Genomic DNA, 20,971 nt, shown 5'->3' with positions numbered 1-20,971 from the left:
CAGTGAATGGAATAAAAAACAAGGCATAATATTCTATTTAAAATATTAAGTAAGTCAAACTTTTCTTAAAGCACCTAAATTGCTCTCCTGTCATGAAATACTTCTCTGCAGTTACAAAACTTGACACTGCCTGAAAACAAAGGCCTTTCAAGGAGAAGGAAAACTCAAGTCTACTTCGATTCCTTCTTCTGCCCAGTTCAATGAAATGCAGCATATTCAGTGTGAAAGAGCAGCTCATTAATCTTCCATCGATGTTCCAAAAGGATCATTCATAGTTACAAAAATTTCTATTAACAGGACACATCACTCAGAACAACTAAAAAAAAAATTAATCACTGTGGGCAATACAACTGCAATTAACTGCATAGGGCCTGCCTAAAAACGTAAGCTGTAATTAAATTCATTATCAAGCAGTGAGACCTCACAGTATGGCCACAATCAAGTCTTCTGCCTAGGTGTCGGTAATAAAGAATGAAAAGTAAAGCTAAAATGCAGCAGGTAATGATGTGAAAACCAAAACTGAACATGAGGTCTAGATCTTCTACCTCCTTCCTCACACTCCTCTTATTACACTTCTTTGCTTCCCACAAAACAAGAATTTAGGAAAGCTAAAAACCTGATATGGGACCGTAAATGAGGCTGTCATCCGTAGTGTGACCCTCCTTTTCTTCCTTTACAAAATAAACAAAAAATTAATAATGCTCAAAACAGAGGTCACAGGAAGCGCCGGATAGGTGAGCAGAAACCACAGCAGATTTTTTGCTCTCCAGTAATTTCCTTAGGATTTCCATCATAGGTTTCTCACCCAGCTGACAGGCCTTCTCCCCATTTTCTAGGGGCACCACCACTCTATTAAAACTGTTGCCAGGATGTGAACCATCAGTACAGAAAGCAAGAGAAACCTGGCTTTGCAATAGGTATGTCACCTTGTACAAGGGCATAAAAGGCCACTTCCTTCCCCAAGCCTGTGATAGAAGCAATCAAATTAACACCTTCCTCTGGAAACTACAGGTCATTTTTTGTTCCTTTTCCTTCCCTCTGTTATTCTCCTGGTTACTTTAACCTTGTGTTCCTTTGCCAGCTTTGGATTCAGAAGCAGGATGCAACTCTAGGGCTGAGAACAAACCAATCTTCTAGGGAGCTTCTCCATGGGTCTCTACAGCTAGGCTGTGCTTTACAGCTCTTCATCCAAGCCAACAAACCCCGCAAAACCTGCTGCTTCTGCTTATGCCTGCGGCTGGTCCTGCCTCCCGAGCTAGGCAGAAGTTGAATGTCTTTGTTTAGTCATGCCAAGATCAGTGCTAATCTCTGCAGCATGTTATCGCAGCATTAAAACAAACATTCCAGGACGCGTGTTCACATCTGCTGTGGTGCGGAAGAGCACAAAATAAAGCACAAAGGAAATATTTAAAAGTTGCTATGCAGCATACTGAACATTTTATACTTGAGTAAACCGAGGGGTTTTTCCCCCTTCCAGTAGTAGTATAAAGAAGAAAAATATACTGAAATCCACTAAACTTCAGACTCCCTTAGATCTGTATTGCTTTGATCTTGCCACAAGTAATTCTACCTTGTTCAGTAACCTACCAAAGCCCAATTTCATGAAATATTTTTTTTTATTTTAATGTGGAAGTATTATTAAAAATAAAAATTGGAGACTATTGACTTTGCAATGGAGGAGACTACTCCCTTCAATTTGGCAGCTACATCTCCTTATGGTCTGGCAAGAAGAGTATCGCCTCAAGAAGCAGGTGGCCCTAAATTTTAAGAATAATGAAGCTTACAATGTAAAAATCGTGATCAAAAGCTCAAATGTCACTTTCCAGAACAAAATAGTAACTTTTCATTTCTAGATCAAGCAAGTGATGTTGGTAATTAAAATATTACACAGTAACTTGATATGTAAATTACTTAAGATGCAGCATGCTAAGTATTTTTCCACAAATTTCTGTCTGTCTGTCTTCCGCTTATAAAAATTTCATACATGCCCAAAACAGTTTCTGTGGTCAGTTTCAATGACTCCAAAAAGCCTGGCAATTCAAAGTTAAAGCTAAACCCCTCTCCCTAGCTCATATGGCTGTATTTTCTCTTATCCAAAATTAATGGTGTGTTACAAACAAAGGGTCAAGTTGGATCTGGCTTTCCTGGATGTTGGCGGTTTGTGGCATAAACTTCATATAAGCAAAAGCATTTTCTACACGGGTACATCCAGAATTCAGTGTTTCCAATCACTGTAATCTATTCCTCTCTGGGGAAAAGGGGGGTTTCTTTCACCGTTTCTCTCTCTTACTAGAGCGGTAGTATTATTCTTTTTCCATATATGTAAGGTGATTTCTATTCTTCGTAAACCTAGTCTCCATACTGCCCTTCTCAGACAAACAAGGAGGCAAGAATCTAAGTGTCAGAAACAGGAGTGTTCAAGGTATAAGCCAGCCTAGAGAAAGTCTGATTTTAGGAACAGCTCCTCTCAAACTATGGAGTCCTTCCATTTGCATCCTCCTTTTCATAGCACCTGCTCTAAAGGTAGCAAAAGTTTCTAAGTGATACAGCTGCACTGACAAAGCTGCTGTTTCAAGGTTTCTCTAGCACTAATGCTGAGCAGAGAGAACCTTGGGTGACCTCAAAAATCTCAGAAAGACACTATCATTACCCCAAGCTCACTCTTTCACCAAGCACAGAGGAAAAGAAATGGTGACAAATATGAATGGAGAGTTAAAAACTAACACGCCTTTGAACTGAGCAGTGCCTTAATATTATATATTGCATTTCATTATATACTGTACTTCACAGCCCTACAGGCATCACAGGACACAAGAACAGGTTTTTCTCCCCTCAGTGGACAAAACTCCTTGGATTTCTGAACAGCTGCCCTTCATTTTAAACTCTTTGTTTCACATCTTTGATTATGTTTTTACTAAAAAGTTCACGATAATTCTACTTCATTTCACCAAAGCCCATGAAAGACTTAAATTTTCCAAGAAGTCTTCCTACCAGCCTAAGGGACCTGAGCAAAGGCAAAGAGTTGCATTACAGTCACTTCAGAGCAACAATAAAGTCAGAACCAGAGTGTACAGCAGAGGATTGGGGGTCTACTCCTAGGTCGACGATACAAATAGTACAGAAGAACAGCAAACGACTGGATTCAGATAAAAATTTTCCAGATACTGGATTAAACATTTGTAAAAGCAAAGCAAGATTTTTCTTTTGCACTGTCTACTAGAAAACTATATGCCACACTCCCTACTTGTTGCATAAGACATAAAAATTGCGTTCACTGAGTTCAATTTAAGCTCCGTTTCTTTAGAAATGATCAAAATACATTATTCCTGAATAAGCATGCTGTGCTGCATGATGTAGTTCTTCCCATACCTTCCTCTGGTAACTTCAGTGAAGCAAAGCAGTACAGACAGTTATGCAACACCATAATTTTGAGATTTCCATGAATTCTTTATGTTCTATTTGGTCTCTCAGAAAAGCTTCCCCAAATAAAAGAAGGTCAAAACAGACGAAACAACATTTACAACAAAGTGCTGAGGGTATTCACGTGGGTTCTGAGAGACCCAAGTTTAAAACAGATGTCAGGTGTCTTCCAGGATAGTTTGCCTACCTACCAGGTTACTGGACCAAATGAGCACCTGTAATTTCTCAGGGCCTATGACAGGAAAATACCCTCTGAGAGAAGATTGCTCGTTTCCTTGATATGAACGTTGCTGGTTTTGTAATTGTACAGTCTTCAGAAGGTAGACAGACAATATTAAGTAGGCTAAACAGAGGGAGCATCACACCAATAGAAGGAATGTGAACAGGGAAAAGGAGGAATGGGAACTGACATATTTTGAGCAGACTCAGCAATTTGTATCCAAATGACTGTCAGCACAGAGGTTAGATTTCATCAGTTCCCTAAGAAATCTCTGTGCAGGAATGATTTTTCTTTGACCACTAACTCAGACAAGTCTGAATACCACTGCTCTGTCTAGAGACTCTACTCTTGGTTGTTTTAACAACTGATATTTAGGGACTAAAGAGTTAAAAATGGCATATATTCCAGAAAATAGTTTTAAGCAAATGTTTGGCTATTGAAATAAAGCACCGCGTTTATCTGCAGTTGTTCCTAGAAGCATGGGAAAGGGATCTACCAATCCTCGCGCTAGATTTTTTCACTGGGTCTTAATGAAAGAAAAATTACAAAGTGTCAAGGATGTTTCTGCAGGTCTTCAGTTCAACTATATTCAGCAGGGCATCATATTTAAGCTGTGTATGACTAGCAGCTGCCCCAGACAAAGGTTTCCTCCTCTGGTATTTGTGGATGCAACAGTAAATTAGTAGAGATTCCAGAACCTATGCTTCAAGACTGTCAGCTACATAGAGATGTAGGCCAGCTCATACTTATCTGCAGAACGGAGCCTCACAGCTCCAACAGGATAAATGGAAAGACTCCAGGACACTCAACAGACCTACAGCACAACTGCATTCGCTGCACGACTCAGCTCACCCACTTCAGAGAAGAAGCTTTGACCCGAATCCCTTGTGTCCCAAGAGTACCAAACCAAAGAATTACTGGCTATTCTGAATTCAGTCTTTTTTTCTTCTTTATTTTAAACACAAATACTTAAGACCACTATTTCCTGGCAAATACCTTATTTTATTAAAACAAATACATTTCCACAGAGCTACTCTCTCATTCTTACAAAATTGATTTTTCCAAAGGAATACTTGCTCCACTTGAAATATCATACCTTTTAAAATACTAAGCAGTATGCATCATCAAAAGAATGTTTTAGAAAACTGTTAATTCAGAAGAGGAAAATTACTTAAATCATAAGCTTTTACTGATGATACATGCACACTGCTTAATGTTTTAGTAACTCACAAAGAAGCAGAGTTATCTTGGGCTTGGCACTTCATTTTACAGCATTATATAAAGCTGCCCTTAAGTGGACTGTGCTTCATTAAATACAATAGCACAAAAGGGGAGAGGGAGCTAACATTGTCTCTAGCTTGTCACTGTAAACCTACAATTTGTCAGTGAGAAAATACCAGGAACTTGACTGAAGTTTAGTTGCCTCAGCTTTTACAGAAATTAAAAAAAAAAAAAAAAGAAAATCAAAGAAAAGCAACTTTTCTGCCACGTGCAGGGTCTGCTATAAGCTCAGAGCACACTTCATAACGTTTTCCAGCATTTCCTGTTTAGTTTGCCTTTCCTACAGAGTCTGTTCTAGGTCCTGCACATTGACTGTGATCAGACTAGTGGGACTGTACCTGTTTGGCTCACTGCCTTCTTCCCCTCAAAACGGCTGGTGGTAGTAAAGGGGTGGGGTGGGGTTTTCAGTATTACTCTAATGGCCAGCCTCTCTTCAATCTGATGGGAGGAATAAATCCTTTGAAACAAAAGTAGACTTTAAAACTTAATCATGTAATTTTCACATCAATCCATGCTTGTATTCACATCCAACATACCTAGGGATAACATCCTTCAAAATTCAGCAACTATTTCTATGCATTCCATACTGTTAAGAGCTTACTTTATTTGGAATGCTGTATTCATTTAATAAGCATTCAAGGAAATGCTACCTGACATGAAAATACCAGCTCATGGCACAACAGATTTCAATTCATCACTATGTATGTACAGAGAAGGCCAGTGTCTTAACTTGATAATGTTTTGTTACCTGAACTTCTCTCCTTCTCTCTGCCTCAGGAAAAAAACAAGTTTCACATGAAACCAAATTTAGCTAACAATACAGAAAGCCTTCAATTATGTCAGAAGTCTGCACGAGAAACACTGAAAAGGAATGTTTTTTGCTGCTGGGATGAGCATTGTTTTTTTTTTCCCCCTCCCGAATCAACATCAGGTTCAGACTGAACGAAATAGTGCGTAGCGTACTGTTTTATCTAGAAACAGCAGTCAGAAATACACACCAGACAGCAAACAATGCTTTGTAATCAACCTGGAAAATTATAAGTATAAAATGTCTGTTCTGTATTCCATTCAAATTAGATTCACTAATTGATGTGAAAATACAACCATTTCTCTAGAAAGGTGCCTAGATAAACGGAAGTACCTCAACTGTTGTCCAGATTTCCAGTAACTACCTCGGCACATTTTGCCTCGCTCTCTGCAGGAGCTGCCCTCTCAATACTCACAGTACTGAACATACGAAATCTCTAGACCAGCAGCAAAGTTAACTGGGAGTCAGCCACAAAGGCTGCCACTGGGCAATCATCTGATGCATCACCTTAAAGCTTCCTCAAACACGTCTTCATAGTATAGAAAAAAACACATCTACACAAACGTAACGTATGTTGATATAAGAAGATAAGCAAAAACAGTATTATATCTCAGTAATTTTTTCCTTCTTAAGTAAATAATCAAATGTTAACCAAGACTGTGTGGGCTCTCAACAAACTAACTACACAAACCAATTTAAAACGAGAGATTGCTCCTCAGAGGTCGCTAGCGCATAAAAGGAAGTAACATACCTTCTACAGATAACCCTCGGTTGTGTCAGTGATGTATCTCATTGGTATAACAAAATGAAGGCCATAATGTGTAAAACACTTCTTCCTGTAGCAGTGCTACTAGCTAAGCAGTCACCCCGCTGGCATGCCCCTACTAGAGCCCATACCCTAATTTCTATCTGGGAAACTGTCTCAGGTACACAGTGAAGCTGGGCAGGCAGCTGTTCTGTTGGTGTTAAAACCACCAAAACTGTTTCCATCACCAGATTTATTTTTAACTTGAAAAACAAGCAAACAAACAATGAAAACACACCTACCACCTTCTCTTTCTTCCCCACCTTCAAAGAAAGAAAAAAAAAGAAACGGAGCAGTGGCTCTAACCAGCCTACTTCAGGCAAAAGGGGAACACTGGCATTGATGTGAAAACACATGTTGTCCACATTGAAAATTTGACTGGTCTTTCCAAAAACTACATTAAAATATAAACAAACCCACAAAGTCATTAGAGAATTTGATTCATCTTGTTAAAAAAAATAATATTATATGTTGCAAAGAAACATTACCAACACTTGTATTTATTCTGGAAAATAGGTAACTAAGCATGTAGTGGAAATTCACATGCACCCTTGCCTAGATCTCAGGACAGTTTTGTTTATTTTGTTCTTCTAGGAAAGCATAAAATTACAAGAGGGAGGAAAAAAATTGGAAAGATTGCATATCGTATCTTATGATGCACTGTCAGGTAGTCTTCCAAATGTCAATATACACAACTCATCCAATGACAAGTAATAAAAGTTTCCAGGAAAACTTCCTGGCTGAAAACAAAACGTCTAGCATTCATTTTCAGGAAGAGCAGAGGAAGGAGAAGCCTGGGGGGGAGAATTCTACACTCCTACCTTCCCCAAGAGCTTTTGAGAGTTGTTCCGTAAATTAACACTCCAGAAATGGAGAAAAATGCTACAGGCATAAAATGTCTGTATGTTCTTTCAATGCCTAAGCACCATCTCTGGACTGTCCAAAGACACAGACATCATGTAACTGATGTCATAATTGTGTCTACACCAAACTCAAACAAAAACCACATGAAATCAAGGACCGGTTTGTACAGCCAATTTCAAGACTAATGACACAGTTTGGTAAATTATATTGAAAGCATAATGGTAAGTTAATACATAATAAATTGCCCATCTTTTACCTGGAAAGCATTTCTGTAAGTTGCACAAAGCCAGCGTATGCCAATTCAAATGCACCCCTGTGCCTTGACTGCAGTAGGTGATGTTTAAAGTAGTCCCCAATATTTTTAACCTTAAAAAAAGAAAGTTATTTAGAATTAGATATAGACAAATTATTTACATATGCAAAATACTTCTACAACTAAGACTAGAAATTCTTCCCGATTGAAAAGGCCAATGGCAAAAGCAAAAAGCAATTAAAAGACCTCTTGTAAAAAACACTTAGAAGATTACAAAGATTACATTCAGTTCTTCAGGTTAAAGGCAAGTGTCATATCCTTAGAAGACCAAAAAAATTAAGGGACATAAAATCAGCTGCGTTCATGAGGAGCACATTCAGATTTTAAAAAAAGAATGGGACAACCCTGATTTTCAGAGGAAGCATTCTAAATCCTTGTTTGCCTTCACTCTTAAGCTAAAATCCCGAAGAAAATCTGCACTACATTCTAACAGCAGAAACAAGTATCTATGAAAAATCATCAGAAAAGAAATTCAAACTTCAAAACAATTGTGGCAAACAAAAACAAATCTACCTTCACAAGCTATTCTTAAGGTTCCAGGATTCTGCATAATTGCCTTTGACTACTAGAAACAGTTTTAAAATAAAAAAGACATTGTATGTATGGAGTAATGAGAGCTACATTTAAAAATCTGAAAAAAATAAATGTTGTAACTGAACTTTCCACTCTATCAAGACACCAAGTTTTTAAAGCTGGTTGGAAGTTTACAATGCCACATAATCTCATTCTACGAAAAAAAGATTCTAATTCTCATCAACTTCCAAGTTCTAAATCAAACTTCCAATTTCATTTGTTTAAAATACGTAACTTATTTCATTACTTTATGCAAAATTTTCTTCAGGAATATTTCCTGTAAGTTCTTCAGCAAGAAGTTCTTCAAAACTTTTATATAAAAATCAAGTATAAAACCATTTCAAGCTTCTTCTAAAGTTCTTCTTATTCTCCTAGTTATACTTTAATAGTCTGACAAGTAATTAAGGCATCAGAGGAGTTAACGTCATACCTAACTGTATATGGTTTTCAACCCTACTGTTAGTTCATATTATCCAAACAATGAGAGTGCAATAGTGAGAAAAAAATGGGAGAAAAGAAAATATACTACTTCCTGCAGCTAAAGCTGACCTAATATAAACCAAACACTAATTGGAAATATTTGAGCTCAAACAGTTATTTATCTGAGCGGACTTTAAGCTATTTAATGTATCTGCAGGGTTTCAGCTTTCTAGCCCAAAAGCAGGAGTGCCTTTTTTCAGAAGCAACTGACCCACAGACAGACCAACTCTCCAGCTGTATAAACAAAACCTAACCAAGAAAGCCATACACATGCAAATCAAATCACTGCCCTGCTCCACCACCACCCTTTCTTTTTTTAGAAGAGTACGGGATTTTTTTGTCACATAACTTTCAACTTCGCTATTTATATTTCTGAGCTTTTTGCAACAGCTACAATGACTAGAAGTTTACATCAAATTGAACTCTGATGTATTCACTTTCATTCATATGCTAGAGTCTGAAGAAAAAACTGCCCTAACTCAGTTTTCACAAATGACATACGAACTTGCCTCAGGATCAGTGCTAAGTACGTGTTCTTATCTAACAGCATGCATAAGCATGGCATTTCTACTCCTCCAGGACTGAACACATAGCTGGAGTAGCATCCAGATTCCCTCCATCATAAAACCCGTTCTCCAAATGCCAGGATGGAGAACAAATCAAGGAATTCATGTTCTCCACATCATCGTGAAAATACAGCAACTGTAAGAAAGAGTGACCGTAGCAACAAACACTCCAAGATAAAATACTCAAATATGGAGTGGGGAGCAAATACCTTAAATATATTTGATCACCTTGGCCAAGCATTGAGAGTATGACAGGCTAGTCTTAGAAAGATAAGAAATGAAATTTACAGGGCCGTGCTTGCTGTTGAAACTAAAAGTCTCCGTATTCAAGACATATATTTGGTACAACAGATTCTCAAAGTGCTTTGAGAAATGCTTGGTACATTTGTGCCTCTGTATCTTATTTTCCTGGTGAATAGATACCACTAAGTGGTACTCCATCCTAGGGAATTAGGAAATATTTTTCCAAAATATTAGAAGAGGATGGCTTTAAACCCACAATGGAGTGTGAAAGCATCTCACAGAAACAACCGGTAGCTGGTGAACTACTGCCAACCATGCTCAACTCTACATGAGACAGACTACATTAACAACTAGAGAGAAGCTGGCTTTTGGTGTGGGTTTTTTGTTTTGGTTCATTGTTGGTTTGGTGATTTTTGTTGTTGCTTTAAACAAAGAAAAACAACAAACAACCAAACTTGTTCCTTTTAGAACAAACTCTGAAGCAAGAATGGGAGCCACACTTGCACTGGCTGCACACATACTTAACAAGTGCAGAGCTCTACCGATACTGAAAGTCTTCTGCATGTGTCAGGGCTCCAGCACAAGGCTCACATCTGCCATCTCTGACGGTCAGGGCTAACACAAGGAGAACCCCTGGCACTGGGACAGTACCAAGCCTTTACTTCTGTCATCTGTCTCCTTTCACTTCGGTACACAGTTCTGGAAAGCTTATCTCCCAAAATTATCTTCAAACTTTACTTGGAAATAAATAGGAGTTTGAGGAAGAGTTCAAAGTTCCTCCAGGCTTAGAGCACTGTCTCATGATTTGCAGGTCATGGGACAACATCAGAGTCTTTGTTGGGTATCATTTGGTTGATTACTTGGTTGCTACTTGGACTTGTCTTCTATGGAAGACTGTTTGTATTAATTATCCTCACAGGCAGAGCTTTGAGTTTGACATCACCCATTTCTGGGTGAGATGAAGAATAGAAGACAGAGCACATATTTGAATGGAGAGATTCCCCCAGATATACTACGCATGTCCTGTGCCTGTTTGTAAAGGCAAAGCAGTCATCGCAACAGGAGCTAGGCTTTGACAACTGCCAGGTTGTATGCAGAATTTCTAGGCTCCTTTGTACACGCATCTCCACAGCGAGCAGCTGAAAACGTTGTGCAAAGTCTATGCACAGTGTGGCTCTGAAATGCCATGCAAACCCAATCGGTTCCCCTAAAGACAAGGGGTGCAGATTTAATATTGTCCCACCTCCTAGTAGCAAAGTATCAAACAAGTGCTGCCTCCTACAACATGGGTACACGCGACAAGAGACAACATTTAACTGCTAGAAAGAGGACTGCAGAATTAGAGCCGCAATCTGGTGGCTAACACCAGTACTACAAAGAAGCAAGGTTCTGTTGTGCCATTTCTTTACGTGGACCAGCAATGAAAAACATTCTTTTCATTTGCTTGCTCAATTAGAAAGGGAAAGAGTATGTGCAAATTCAACATGTAATGTGATCTTCTGTGTGAATAAATTGTGACAGTAACAGCGAATCCCATAAGGTACAATTTAACACAGTTACTGACCTAAACAAGAAGAAAGGTGCAAGAGTAGGAAGGGAGGTTTTGCAGCAGATTTTTCTCAACACTTATTTAGCCCTGATTAAATGCAGGGGCTTTTGCTCCAGTTGCTTGGAGCAATAGGATCCAAGATTTCTCCTGAGTTTCACCACTTGGTGTTTTTAAATCTCTAGACACTTACAGAACAAAGAAAAAGATGGGCAACTGTAAAGGAAAGCTGAATGTGGATTAGATATCAAAATCCAACTCTTTTATCTCTCAGCACTGAAAAAGTAAGCATTTCATGGAAGTCTCAAGCCACAGCAGTTCTGGTACTGGCATTTCTACTCATTTATGATGAAATCCTGTTTTTTTTGTCCAATAATGTAACGCCACTTACAAAAAGTACAGTGAAAATGGCCATATCTTTTCCTCTAATACTTGTTTTACATACAGCCAAACAGTTATTTCCTTACTAGCCTGAGGAAAATCAGCATTTCAAACTGATTTCTTATGAAATAACATTCTTCAAATTAGAGCATAGATGGTGTTTTTACAGGAAGATGTCAGAAACACAAAGAATCCAATGAGGTAGCTATATGAAAAGAGGATATGTTGTTTAATACCACAGCATTTCTGAAAAGGCAACTGCTAATGTCTGTTTTCTACGTAAAGATGAAGATGCTACAAGTTAGAGCTGACTCATGCTAAAATACCGATTCCTGTTTGACTTGGAGCAGATTAAGGAACACAGTGGTGCAAACACGTATCTGCTCTCATCTACCCTCCAGATCCCTGCAACAATACAAGCACAGCTGTTAACCAGACGAAAACACAGAGGCTAGAGACAATGCAAGGATAAAGATACTAATGTTATTTCCATAGCACTACAACATGAGATAATGTAAGAAATAAGACCTGCTGTACACTGTACTATTATTTATTTTATGATAGAAAGTAGTAACGCTTAAGGAAAAACTATTTACTTTGTCTTGGAAAGAAAAGAAGTTAAAACATAGTATGTCTTGCATATTTCAATCTTCAATGTAGACTGACTGGTTTTGTCAAAACCATATGGAAATGAAAAGATCATCAATTAAAAACAGAAATTTAATAAACACAAAATATTTCCCAAATAAATGCCTGTGGTAATCTAATTTCTTATAAACACTGCACTCAACATTCTGCAAGAGACCCAGATGGCATATTAACATTTCTGATCTCTGAAATCAAAAACATTGGAGGAAAAAGAGAGTCACATTACACACAAATTATCCATAATTCAATCTCCTATGTAAGACAAGACTAGGACTAGTCAGCATATTTCTCGTTCAGAATTATTGATTATAAAGTTCAATTAATGAAGAGCTGTAAGCAAATTACCAACTTGTACAGTTCAAAATGAAACAGAAGACTGTTTAAAAATCAAGTCAGTTAAAATCATAAGATTTTTAACAACTCCATAAAAGCATAAAATATATGTATAATTCGTATCTGTATTTATATAAAAATAAAATTAATTTTCCTGAACATAATATACAACCTGTAAATAACCCCAAACAATCAGAATGTTTCTTGAGTTTGTTAGCTATATATAATAACTTCTTCACTTATTTGTTACTACAGTAAGTATGATGAATACCATTTTATCCCCAAAAAACCAAGCCATTAACCATGTACATGACAATAAAAATGCTTTTTTTCCCATGCTGAAGGTAGGTTTATTTAAACAAATAGTTTTTTTGAAAACTCTTTTTTCCCAACCAAGAATATGAAGATTTTTTTATTTAATGAAACGTACTTCCCTACCTGGTCTACAGTAATCAACCCATCTGAAGGTTCAGATGCAGCCTGTGTAGGCAAAAGCTTACACAGTGTCCCTAATAGCAGGGAGACTTCCTTCATGCTTCTCCAGCAACATACAAGAACCATTTGAGCTGTGACGTCACACATTTGCCTTTCTTTACCTTAAAAATAAAAATCAACAAATGCAATAGTGTAACTTAAGGTTCTCAGGCACAACATACAGTTGACTATGAAACAATTCTACACTTGGTAGCCCAAAAGATCAGTCAGTTCTGTCAACCCTAATGACTTCCCTTCTTGGAACGATGACTGTACTTAATTCTGCTTGGAAAGCACAGCAGTATACACCTTTACTGCCGTTTTAAAGATTACAGGTCTTTTGGTCAACATCAACATTCAACTGCACACTGAACTACACAGACACCAACAGCTTTGTAGCCAGGCTCCAACAAACTTCTGCATCAATCATCAAACCATCATTCACTATATGTTATTTGTGTTTGGGTTTTTGTTTTTTAAAAAACTCTGATGTCCCCATACTCACAAACCACCCAAATGCATTTTTCTTTAATGCAACACCACCATCTAGTGGCCATTATGTGATTTTAACATATTTACAGACACTCATGAAACAAAACATACAGCCCAACCAAAACTATTTTGTACACAGGAAAAATATGTGAGGAAAGAAAGATCAAATATTTGTTTTTAAAACTTAAAAAGCTCATATAAATTATTACATTTTAAATGAACAGATATTCCCTAAGTTTATGCAGGCATACAAGGAATATACTACAGTCTGAAATTCAACAGCAGAAACAGAGGAATTGTATAGCTGCTATTTATTACTATTTGTCTGCTTTATCGAACATTTTACCACTGGAATCTTTCAAACAGAAGCTTCTGCTTATATGATCCCACGCAACAAGTTTTATTGCATGAATATATTCCCCACTAGTCTTGTGTACACTGGAGACCAAAATCACACTAACACCTTTCAACAAGAAATGTGTTAAAGCATTGCTTGATAGAAAAGGTGTTGAAGATTACCTGGCCAGTGCAGTTCAGGCAATAGGGTCTAGGCCAGTATCAAAACAACTCATTTTCACTTGTACTCTGAGAGAGATTAACCACAATCTTCCAGAAACATAGCTGAATTAGTCTTTAAAACCATGCCTATGAATAACTACCTTCTGACAGATTTATTGAAGAAGTGAAACATTATACGGAGCAAATAACTTCCAACTTTGATCACCCACATAAAATGCCTGCTCTGTAAGGAATATCTTGATTTAATTACTAATACAGTGTTTGATTTACCTCTCATTTCTGTGCAAATATTTTCCATTGGCTTGTGGACAGCCAGCTTTTCGGACTCTATTTTGCAGTGTTCCTTCAAAATTTTTGCTTGCATAAAATAATCGTTTGTGTCCTGTGGCTGTATCTCATGCAGAATCATCTGCAGCCGATCTGCCATTTCTATACATTAAACAAGAAGAATATTTAAGCTACTTTTTACGCTTCCAGTTCTTTATACAAACGTAATTAATTTTAGGTATGTAAGTAAAAAAGAAAGCTTTTAGCAGTTAAAAAAATAAAAAAATAGATGTAAAACTATGGTGACTGCAAGGATTAAGAAAGAAAGAAAACTAGGCTGCACAGTCACCTGTTTTGAAACAGATGCAACCACGCAATCTGCAAATACTTATTCCTTTTAGTGCCGAAGTCAAGACGACCTCTATTAGAAGTTAAATAAGAAACTGAAAAGGACTAGTGCTAGGTGTAGTTCTGAACTGCTGTAAAGAATAGAGAACTTCATGAGCTTCAGATTTTACAGCTTCTTTTTGTTTGTTTACCTGAATCGTTATCCATTGGAATAAGACCCTCTGGTGATGAGCTCTGCACTACTGGTGATACTACAGCAGAGAGTTCGTATGACATCAGAATGAGCCTAGCCACCATTTGCTTCCATTCAGTCATCAACATCAAGTTACTTTTATAAAGAAAAACAGAAAACATGGATTAAAGTAATTTTACATTTAAAAGAAAAAAAATGAAACATTTGCAACTAACTGTATTTAAGAAAACTATTAATAAGGTACCGTTTGACAAGTCCTGAGTTTAATACTTACAAAGGAAGTATCCAACAGCTAGCTAAACAGTGGGAAAACCAGTAAGAGTGCTATAAGCCACCGGTACTGGACTTCCTCACAAATAACATCTTATGCTTTTATGTTCCAGCGAGCAGCTCTCCGCTGTGTGCTTAATTATGGAGTTACAACTTACTATTTTGTAGTATGCTTTACTTACTTGAAAGGTAATTGCTGCAAAGCTCCTGTTATACAATGCACTCTCCCATACATTGGGAACGATGCTGCTGCTTGAAGCAGAGACTTTTTAGCTTGAAATATTTCTTCTTCAACATTCACTAACAAAAGCTTGATAACTAAAATTAAAAAAAAAAAGTACAGTTTTAAATTACACGCACAAATACATAGTATACTTTCCAAGAAACAAACCTGCTTTGAAGAAATAGGAATAAAACTTGTATAAACAAGAGTTAATGGAAAATGTACATAAAATACTTTGTTTACACTCTTCACTCTTCCGTCCATTTAAATACCACACTATTGCTGGACTTTAGGTAACTGAAACCCAACAACATTTGTTACATTCAATCTAGTCTGTCTGAACCAAACAACAGCAGTGAAAAGCACAGCCTGGATGCTGAACTCAAGAGACAATCCCACAGCTCACGGTGAAGTCAAGAGAGGTGACTTGCCACATTCTGGAAGTCAGACTTTGCCCTTAGAGGCAGCTTAATACAACAAACAGTTCAACAGATTATTAAATATCAGAAGCTTCCAGTTAAATATTTGCATCGTTAATTAGCCGCTGAAGAAGCTGCCCAATTTTGAAGGGTGTATGTGCCAGCTTTATTTACATTTATACTATGCAGCACCTTGATGTCAGAATCAGAATGAACTGCAGATCCAAATAATGAACTGCAGATCACTAACAACAGGACATGCTCTGGAAGACATGAGATCACACGTACATTTCCTTCATTTATGGTAATCATAAACATTTCTCAAAAAACATGATTACACTGCATATGAAGAAAATACTAATAAGCCATTAGAAAGCCTATTAGTAAAGAAACCAATAAGGGCACAAAAAAGCATACAATCCTGAGTTTACTAAAGATTACATTATTACGAATTATGAACTTACAGATTTTAGTTTTATTGCAAATTACAAAATCTGGAGGAAGTCTGTTTAATGAATTTACCAGATCTTCTGGATCAAGAGCTACTCAGCTTTCATCCAGAGGCACCAAGAATATTCCACATGTGAACAAAGCTTAATCACTGCACAATGTACACACAGGACTGCAAACTCAGAGCTCCAAGTGCCAGCACTGCAAATACCAAGTTCTTAAGCATGATACAGGCAAACCATGTCTTCCTTCATTCTGTGTGAGTGAGCTCTTAGAGGAAACGGGGTCCTGTCCAGAACTCGATGTACACATCTTCAACAAACTAGCTACTGGGGCCTCAATGTCACTTTCCCTTCGACCAAAACAGTGAAATCCATCCTCTGAGAACGTGTAATAGCCTCAACATGAACAGGTCTGGCTTCTTAAACAGCAAAATCAAATAAAAATAAAACAGCAAAATCAAAATCTTTTAGAAATAAGCATCTCTTAACTCACTAAGCCTCCTACCAAATGCCTTGAGGAAAAGCAGTAAGGTTTCAAATAAATATAAAAACAGGTGTCTTAATTTCCCTGAAAACGTACCTGCTAAAGTGTTCTTTTCCATGGTACTTGCTGATGTGTTTTCATCCATCTGGGGGCTATGCTCAATCCATTTTCCTAAACAAATATGCTGCAGTTCCTTATGATATACTAAGAAGTTTAACAAATATGATGCAGTGACACAATCATACGGCTTGGTACTTGTGCTAAGATCCACTGCTGCTTGGAACAGTAGATCTATGTTTTCAGAATCCTGAAAAAAAACACAAAACAAAACAGTATCACTCATTTAATTGAGCTGCCATATTGATTTAACTAAACTAGGTAGCACCCTGAAACCCAAGAATGTGCTTTTCAGCAAGTCTGCTGGTACGTACTTGTTAAGAAAACACTTATTTTGTACACTGATCACCTTAAACACAAAATATGAATGTGTATGTATTTAGCACATAAACAATTACATACACATTGAAGATGGAAACACCGATTTATAAGGCAGTATTCAAACACACCGCATGTCACAGGAGGAAGTTTGTTTTCAAAATACTGTGTTTTATCTGCTAATGGTCATCACAGAGAAGCAGGTTTTATTAGGAAGCAGTGTTTGTCCACCTATAATTTTGAATTTAAAAGTAGTACTTCATGAAATAATCATAAAAATCAGTATCAAGTCAAAGTGAAAATTTGAGAGAAATAAAAAAGAATCAGAAATGAAATCCTGAGACCAAATCAGAGAGGAAAATAAACACAGAGCTAAATTTCTTACAATTAAAGAGTAACCAAGTCAAACTACCTCAGTAATTTACAAAGGGATATCACAGCTAAGGAGCTTGTATTACCCATTTCTTTGATACTAGAGCACACTCTTTCCTAGTATTCAAGCGTCCTTAGCAAACAGTTTATAGCCATACCCAACAAACTTCATGAACTCTCTCATCCAATAGTGAAACAAGTCTCCTTAGGTAAGGGTCAAAACTGTGCAAAAAGTATATAGAAAAACTAGGGATGAACACCACTGAGGTCAATTTGGATCAACTTCTCATTTTCAGGAGTTAAGTTTTCTACCCAATTTAAGTACCTAGTTCAATAGAGAACATTCATGTTTCATGAGATGATTCTCTTTAAACTATTTTTTGTTACATACCTGTAAACTAAATGCAACATCACGCAGTTTCATCAAAAGCTCAAACGCTAGGACTTTTACTTCTTCGAAAGTACTGGCAAAACATTGAATCAAAGTTTGGACACGAGTAGAATCAATCTCCTGATCCAACTTAAAAACGTGCACCTGTCCTGTTCGAATAAATCAATTTTACTGTTATACTGTATTTTTTTCCAGAATCAGCACTGCATCCACATTTTATTTAACTCTACTAACAGAAACACTAACATGGAATTTTAGCTAAAGCATTATTTCAATACTAACAAGTATTTCTTTAATATGACATGTTTATTTTTGAAGAAAGGTTACCATATAAAAAAATTACTCTCAGTTATACAGAAAATAACTTATTGTCAAAAACAATTTCATTTATTCAGCTTTGAAAATAATCTTTATTTTAGCTTTGCTTAAAAATTCTTTAAAACTAGAAAATAATCCCTTTCAAAAAGGGTTTAAGACTTCAGCATGTTGCTGGTGGGTTTTTTTGTTTGTTTCCCCTCCCCCCCCCCGGTGATAAGAATAACCCTCTGAAAGTTATTAAGCTTTTTCACTTCTAATTTAGTCAGATTAGGAGTCATGATTTCCGAGGACTGATCTAATGCCAGAAAGAAGCTAGAAATTTTAAGATGTAAACAAGTGCTCCATAGTCCAGCATGGAACACAACTGCAGCTAAATCTCCCTTTTTAAAAGGAATGTCAGGCTTCTGAAATGTTAAGGCTGCTATAAACGATTTCCAGTACAAATTTCTGCTAAACAATTAAATGCAGCAACAACGTACCACAAACTCATAATAAAAAAATGAACATATTAATGATTTATTACAGGTTTTAAGAAATTAAGGTCTACCAAGAAGGTCTTTTCTTCTCCCTCTCGAAATCAAGTTTTATCTTACATGCCTAATTTCTTTAAACAATAATAATTCAAATTTAACAAAAATTTGCTTTAAGTTGGCCACATGATACAGAGACAAGATTTAGCAAAACCACCAATATGCTAAGACTCTAACTCTCAAATTGGGGTTGTTATAATGGTGTAGAAACTAAAGTAACAGCAGCAGCGGATCATCACCAGTTGTTCAATTAAAGTATTCCTTATTTAGTATAAAATATTTTAAGGATATACAAGTCTTTTCAATTAAGTTTTTATTGTCTCAACATTTTAAATAATATATTATTAAGATATTAGAACAGGTGAAGAAGTTATTAAATATACCGAATCTTGTCCAAAATCTTCATCTGTGACAGCTAAAATTCAGAGAAAAAAGCTTGCTAAAAACATACTATGAATGCAAATCCTGATTTAAGAGAGACATTCAACGGACCATAAAGAGTTGTATTTACTTCAAAATTCCATTAGCTATCAAAATATACTATCCTTGTTTGGGAGTACTTCATTTCTATTGTATTTCCTAACATAACTATTTTACTTTGACAGAAATTAACCAGCCAGCATGAAACGATCTTCTTCAGTAACTCCCATTCCTACACCCTATAAATGAGGTCTCTCACCTTTTGGAACAGAAAATATTTCAGCTACCGATCCTAAAATAGCCAGAGCAGAAAATCTGGTTGAGTGCGACGAACCAGGAAACAGCGCCCCAAAAAGTCTGTCACATACAGATGACATGAAATCCTAAAGATCACAGGAGAGATTTTAAGACAGTTTGTTTGCTGTCCCACAAACAGGAGTTTAAGTAATTGAATTTAGGACATTCTGCTTTAAGTGTTACCCAACAAAATTAGGAACTTCCAGTTCAATTTGGAGGAATGGGAGGCCTACACATTTGTAGTACTGACCAACTTCTTGTTTCCTAGAGCACATAAAGGTAGGCAGATTTTTTTTTTTAAGAGTTTCCCTTACCTACTCCCATAAAGAGATCATGATTTTATTAAAGCCTTAAAAAGCAGTTGAGCCAGCAAAGCAGAACTCAAGACAAGAAGCAATTTAACACAAAGAAACTGATTATGTGGGCCTTTAAAGAGGAGAAAAGGGACAAATAAAAAAATAAATGTTCACACTTAAATCTTTGTGTTGCAGCTCAGTCATTCATTCCCTTACTGATCATCCCAGAGAATTAGCAGAAAGCTAATTCTGCTAATTAGCAGAAGCTCAGGAGATCTCTATTTCAAACCAAAGTAATGCACATCATTTAAAACTTCTGACTCAATTGCCAGCAGCTCACAAGACATTTACCTGAAGATTTCAGATTGGATTAGGAGATACCTCTCCAGTCAGTCCCTGCTTGCTGCTGTATCAGTTCACTGAGCAATCCCTCAGAATGTAACCTGGACTGCTTTTGGACAAAATTAAGCTTAAAGATACTCTCCAAATACTAACAAGCACTCAGCTCATGTGAGAACACCACATTTAGTAGAAATTAATTCGCACAAGAACATACAGTGTGGACAAGGTACTCAGCACTGTTTCACTTTACAGGTTTATTCCTTCTGCACCGCAGTGTTTCCTAATACAGGCAGGACCTAACTTACCCAGAGGCGTTTTCAAGAAAAATTAACCACCTTTCAGGAATGCCTTCCCACCTCTTACTGTTATCATCTATACCTCTAGTAATCTAACTTAATTTATATCTACTTACTTTATATTGCTGCAAAATCCCTGAAGGATGCCTTTTAGTAGAGTTTTCAAGTAATTCTTGCTTGGTTTTATTTTGCTCCAGTTTATAAAGCACCTGCGAACTTTCTTGTATTCTACAAAATAACTTATAAAACAAAAATCAAAACATAGCTAAGGCAAGAGTCACTGAAAGTTAAATAAGGGAAAGGGGGACTTTCAGCTTAATTTCCACATAGTGTTGCTTATAATATTTAAGTCTTTATACAGTGTAACACAGAACTGGTCCTTTTCTCTCCCTCCAAAAACAAGGTTTTTTTTTTGCTCCCCATCTCTTGTGACCATGCTCTTTCCCATGCCTCTACACCTCAATATCTATTTCCATCCTCCTCCTTAAATTCATGCCTACTCTTCTCCCACCTCTCCATTTTCCGTGGAACATAAGTTCCCATATAAGACAAGTTCAATTAACGCACATCATTTTATAGCTCCAGTGTCTCTTACAGAGCTTAACGCACCTCTAAGTGCTTCCCCCCAGCTTTTATTACCACTACTATTATT

At 36.9% G+C, this 20,971-nt stretch overlaps 1 protein-coding gene across 2 annotated transcripts in view; it reads right to left on the bottom strand.

The window, feature by feature from the left end:
* Positions 1 to 20,971, bottom strand: part of THADA (THADA armadillo repeat containing) — a 169,210-nt gene that overhangs the window by 132,818 nt on the left and 15,421 nt on the right. For both annotated transcript variants that reach the window (XM_040553566.1, XM_040553567.1), the window contains exons 14-22: positions 20,436 to 20,558; positions 19,348 to 19,471; positions 17,821 to 17,969; positions 16,719 to 16,929; positions 15,227 to 15,362; positions 14,773 to 14,909; positions 14,237 to 14,395; positions 12,920 to 13,077; positions 7,655 to 7,764 (exon numbers count right to left, since the gene is read on the bottom strand). In XM_040553566.1, coding sequence (XP_040409500.1) covers positions 7,655 to 7,764; positions 12,920 to 13,077; positions 14,237 to 14,395; positions 14,773 to 14,909; positions 15,227 to 15,362; positions 16,719 to 16,929; positions 17,821 to 17,969; positions 19,348 to 19,471; positions 20,436 to 20,558 — 1,307 coding nt within the window. The remainder of the gene's footprint in view (positions 1 to 7,654; positions 7,765 to 12,919; positions 13,078 to 14,236; positions 14,396 to 14,772; positions 14,910 to 15,226; positions 15,363 to 16,718; positions 16,930 to 17,820; positions 17,970 to 19,347; positions 19,472 to 20,435; positions 20,559 to 20,971) is intronic.

The sequence above is a fragment of the Cygnus olor genome, chromosome 3 (assembly GCF_009769625.2).
Source record: "Cygnus olor isolate bCygOlo1 chromosome 3, bCygOlo1.pri.v2, whole genome shotgun sequence".
Lineage (NCBI taxonomy): Eukaryota > Metazoa > Chordata > Aves > Anseriformes > Anatidae > Cygnus > Cygnus olor.
The sequence above is the reverse complement of the archived record's forward strand: the minus strand, read 5'-3'. Positions and strand labels throughout refer to the sequence as shown.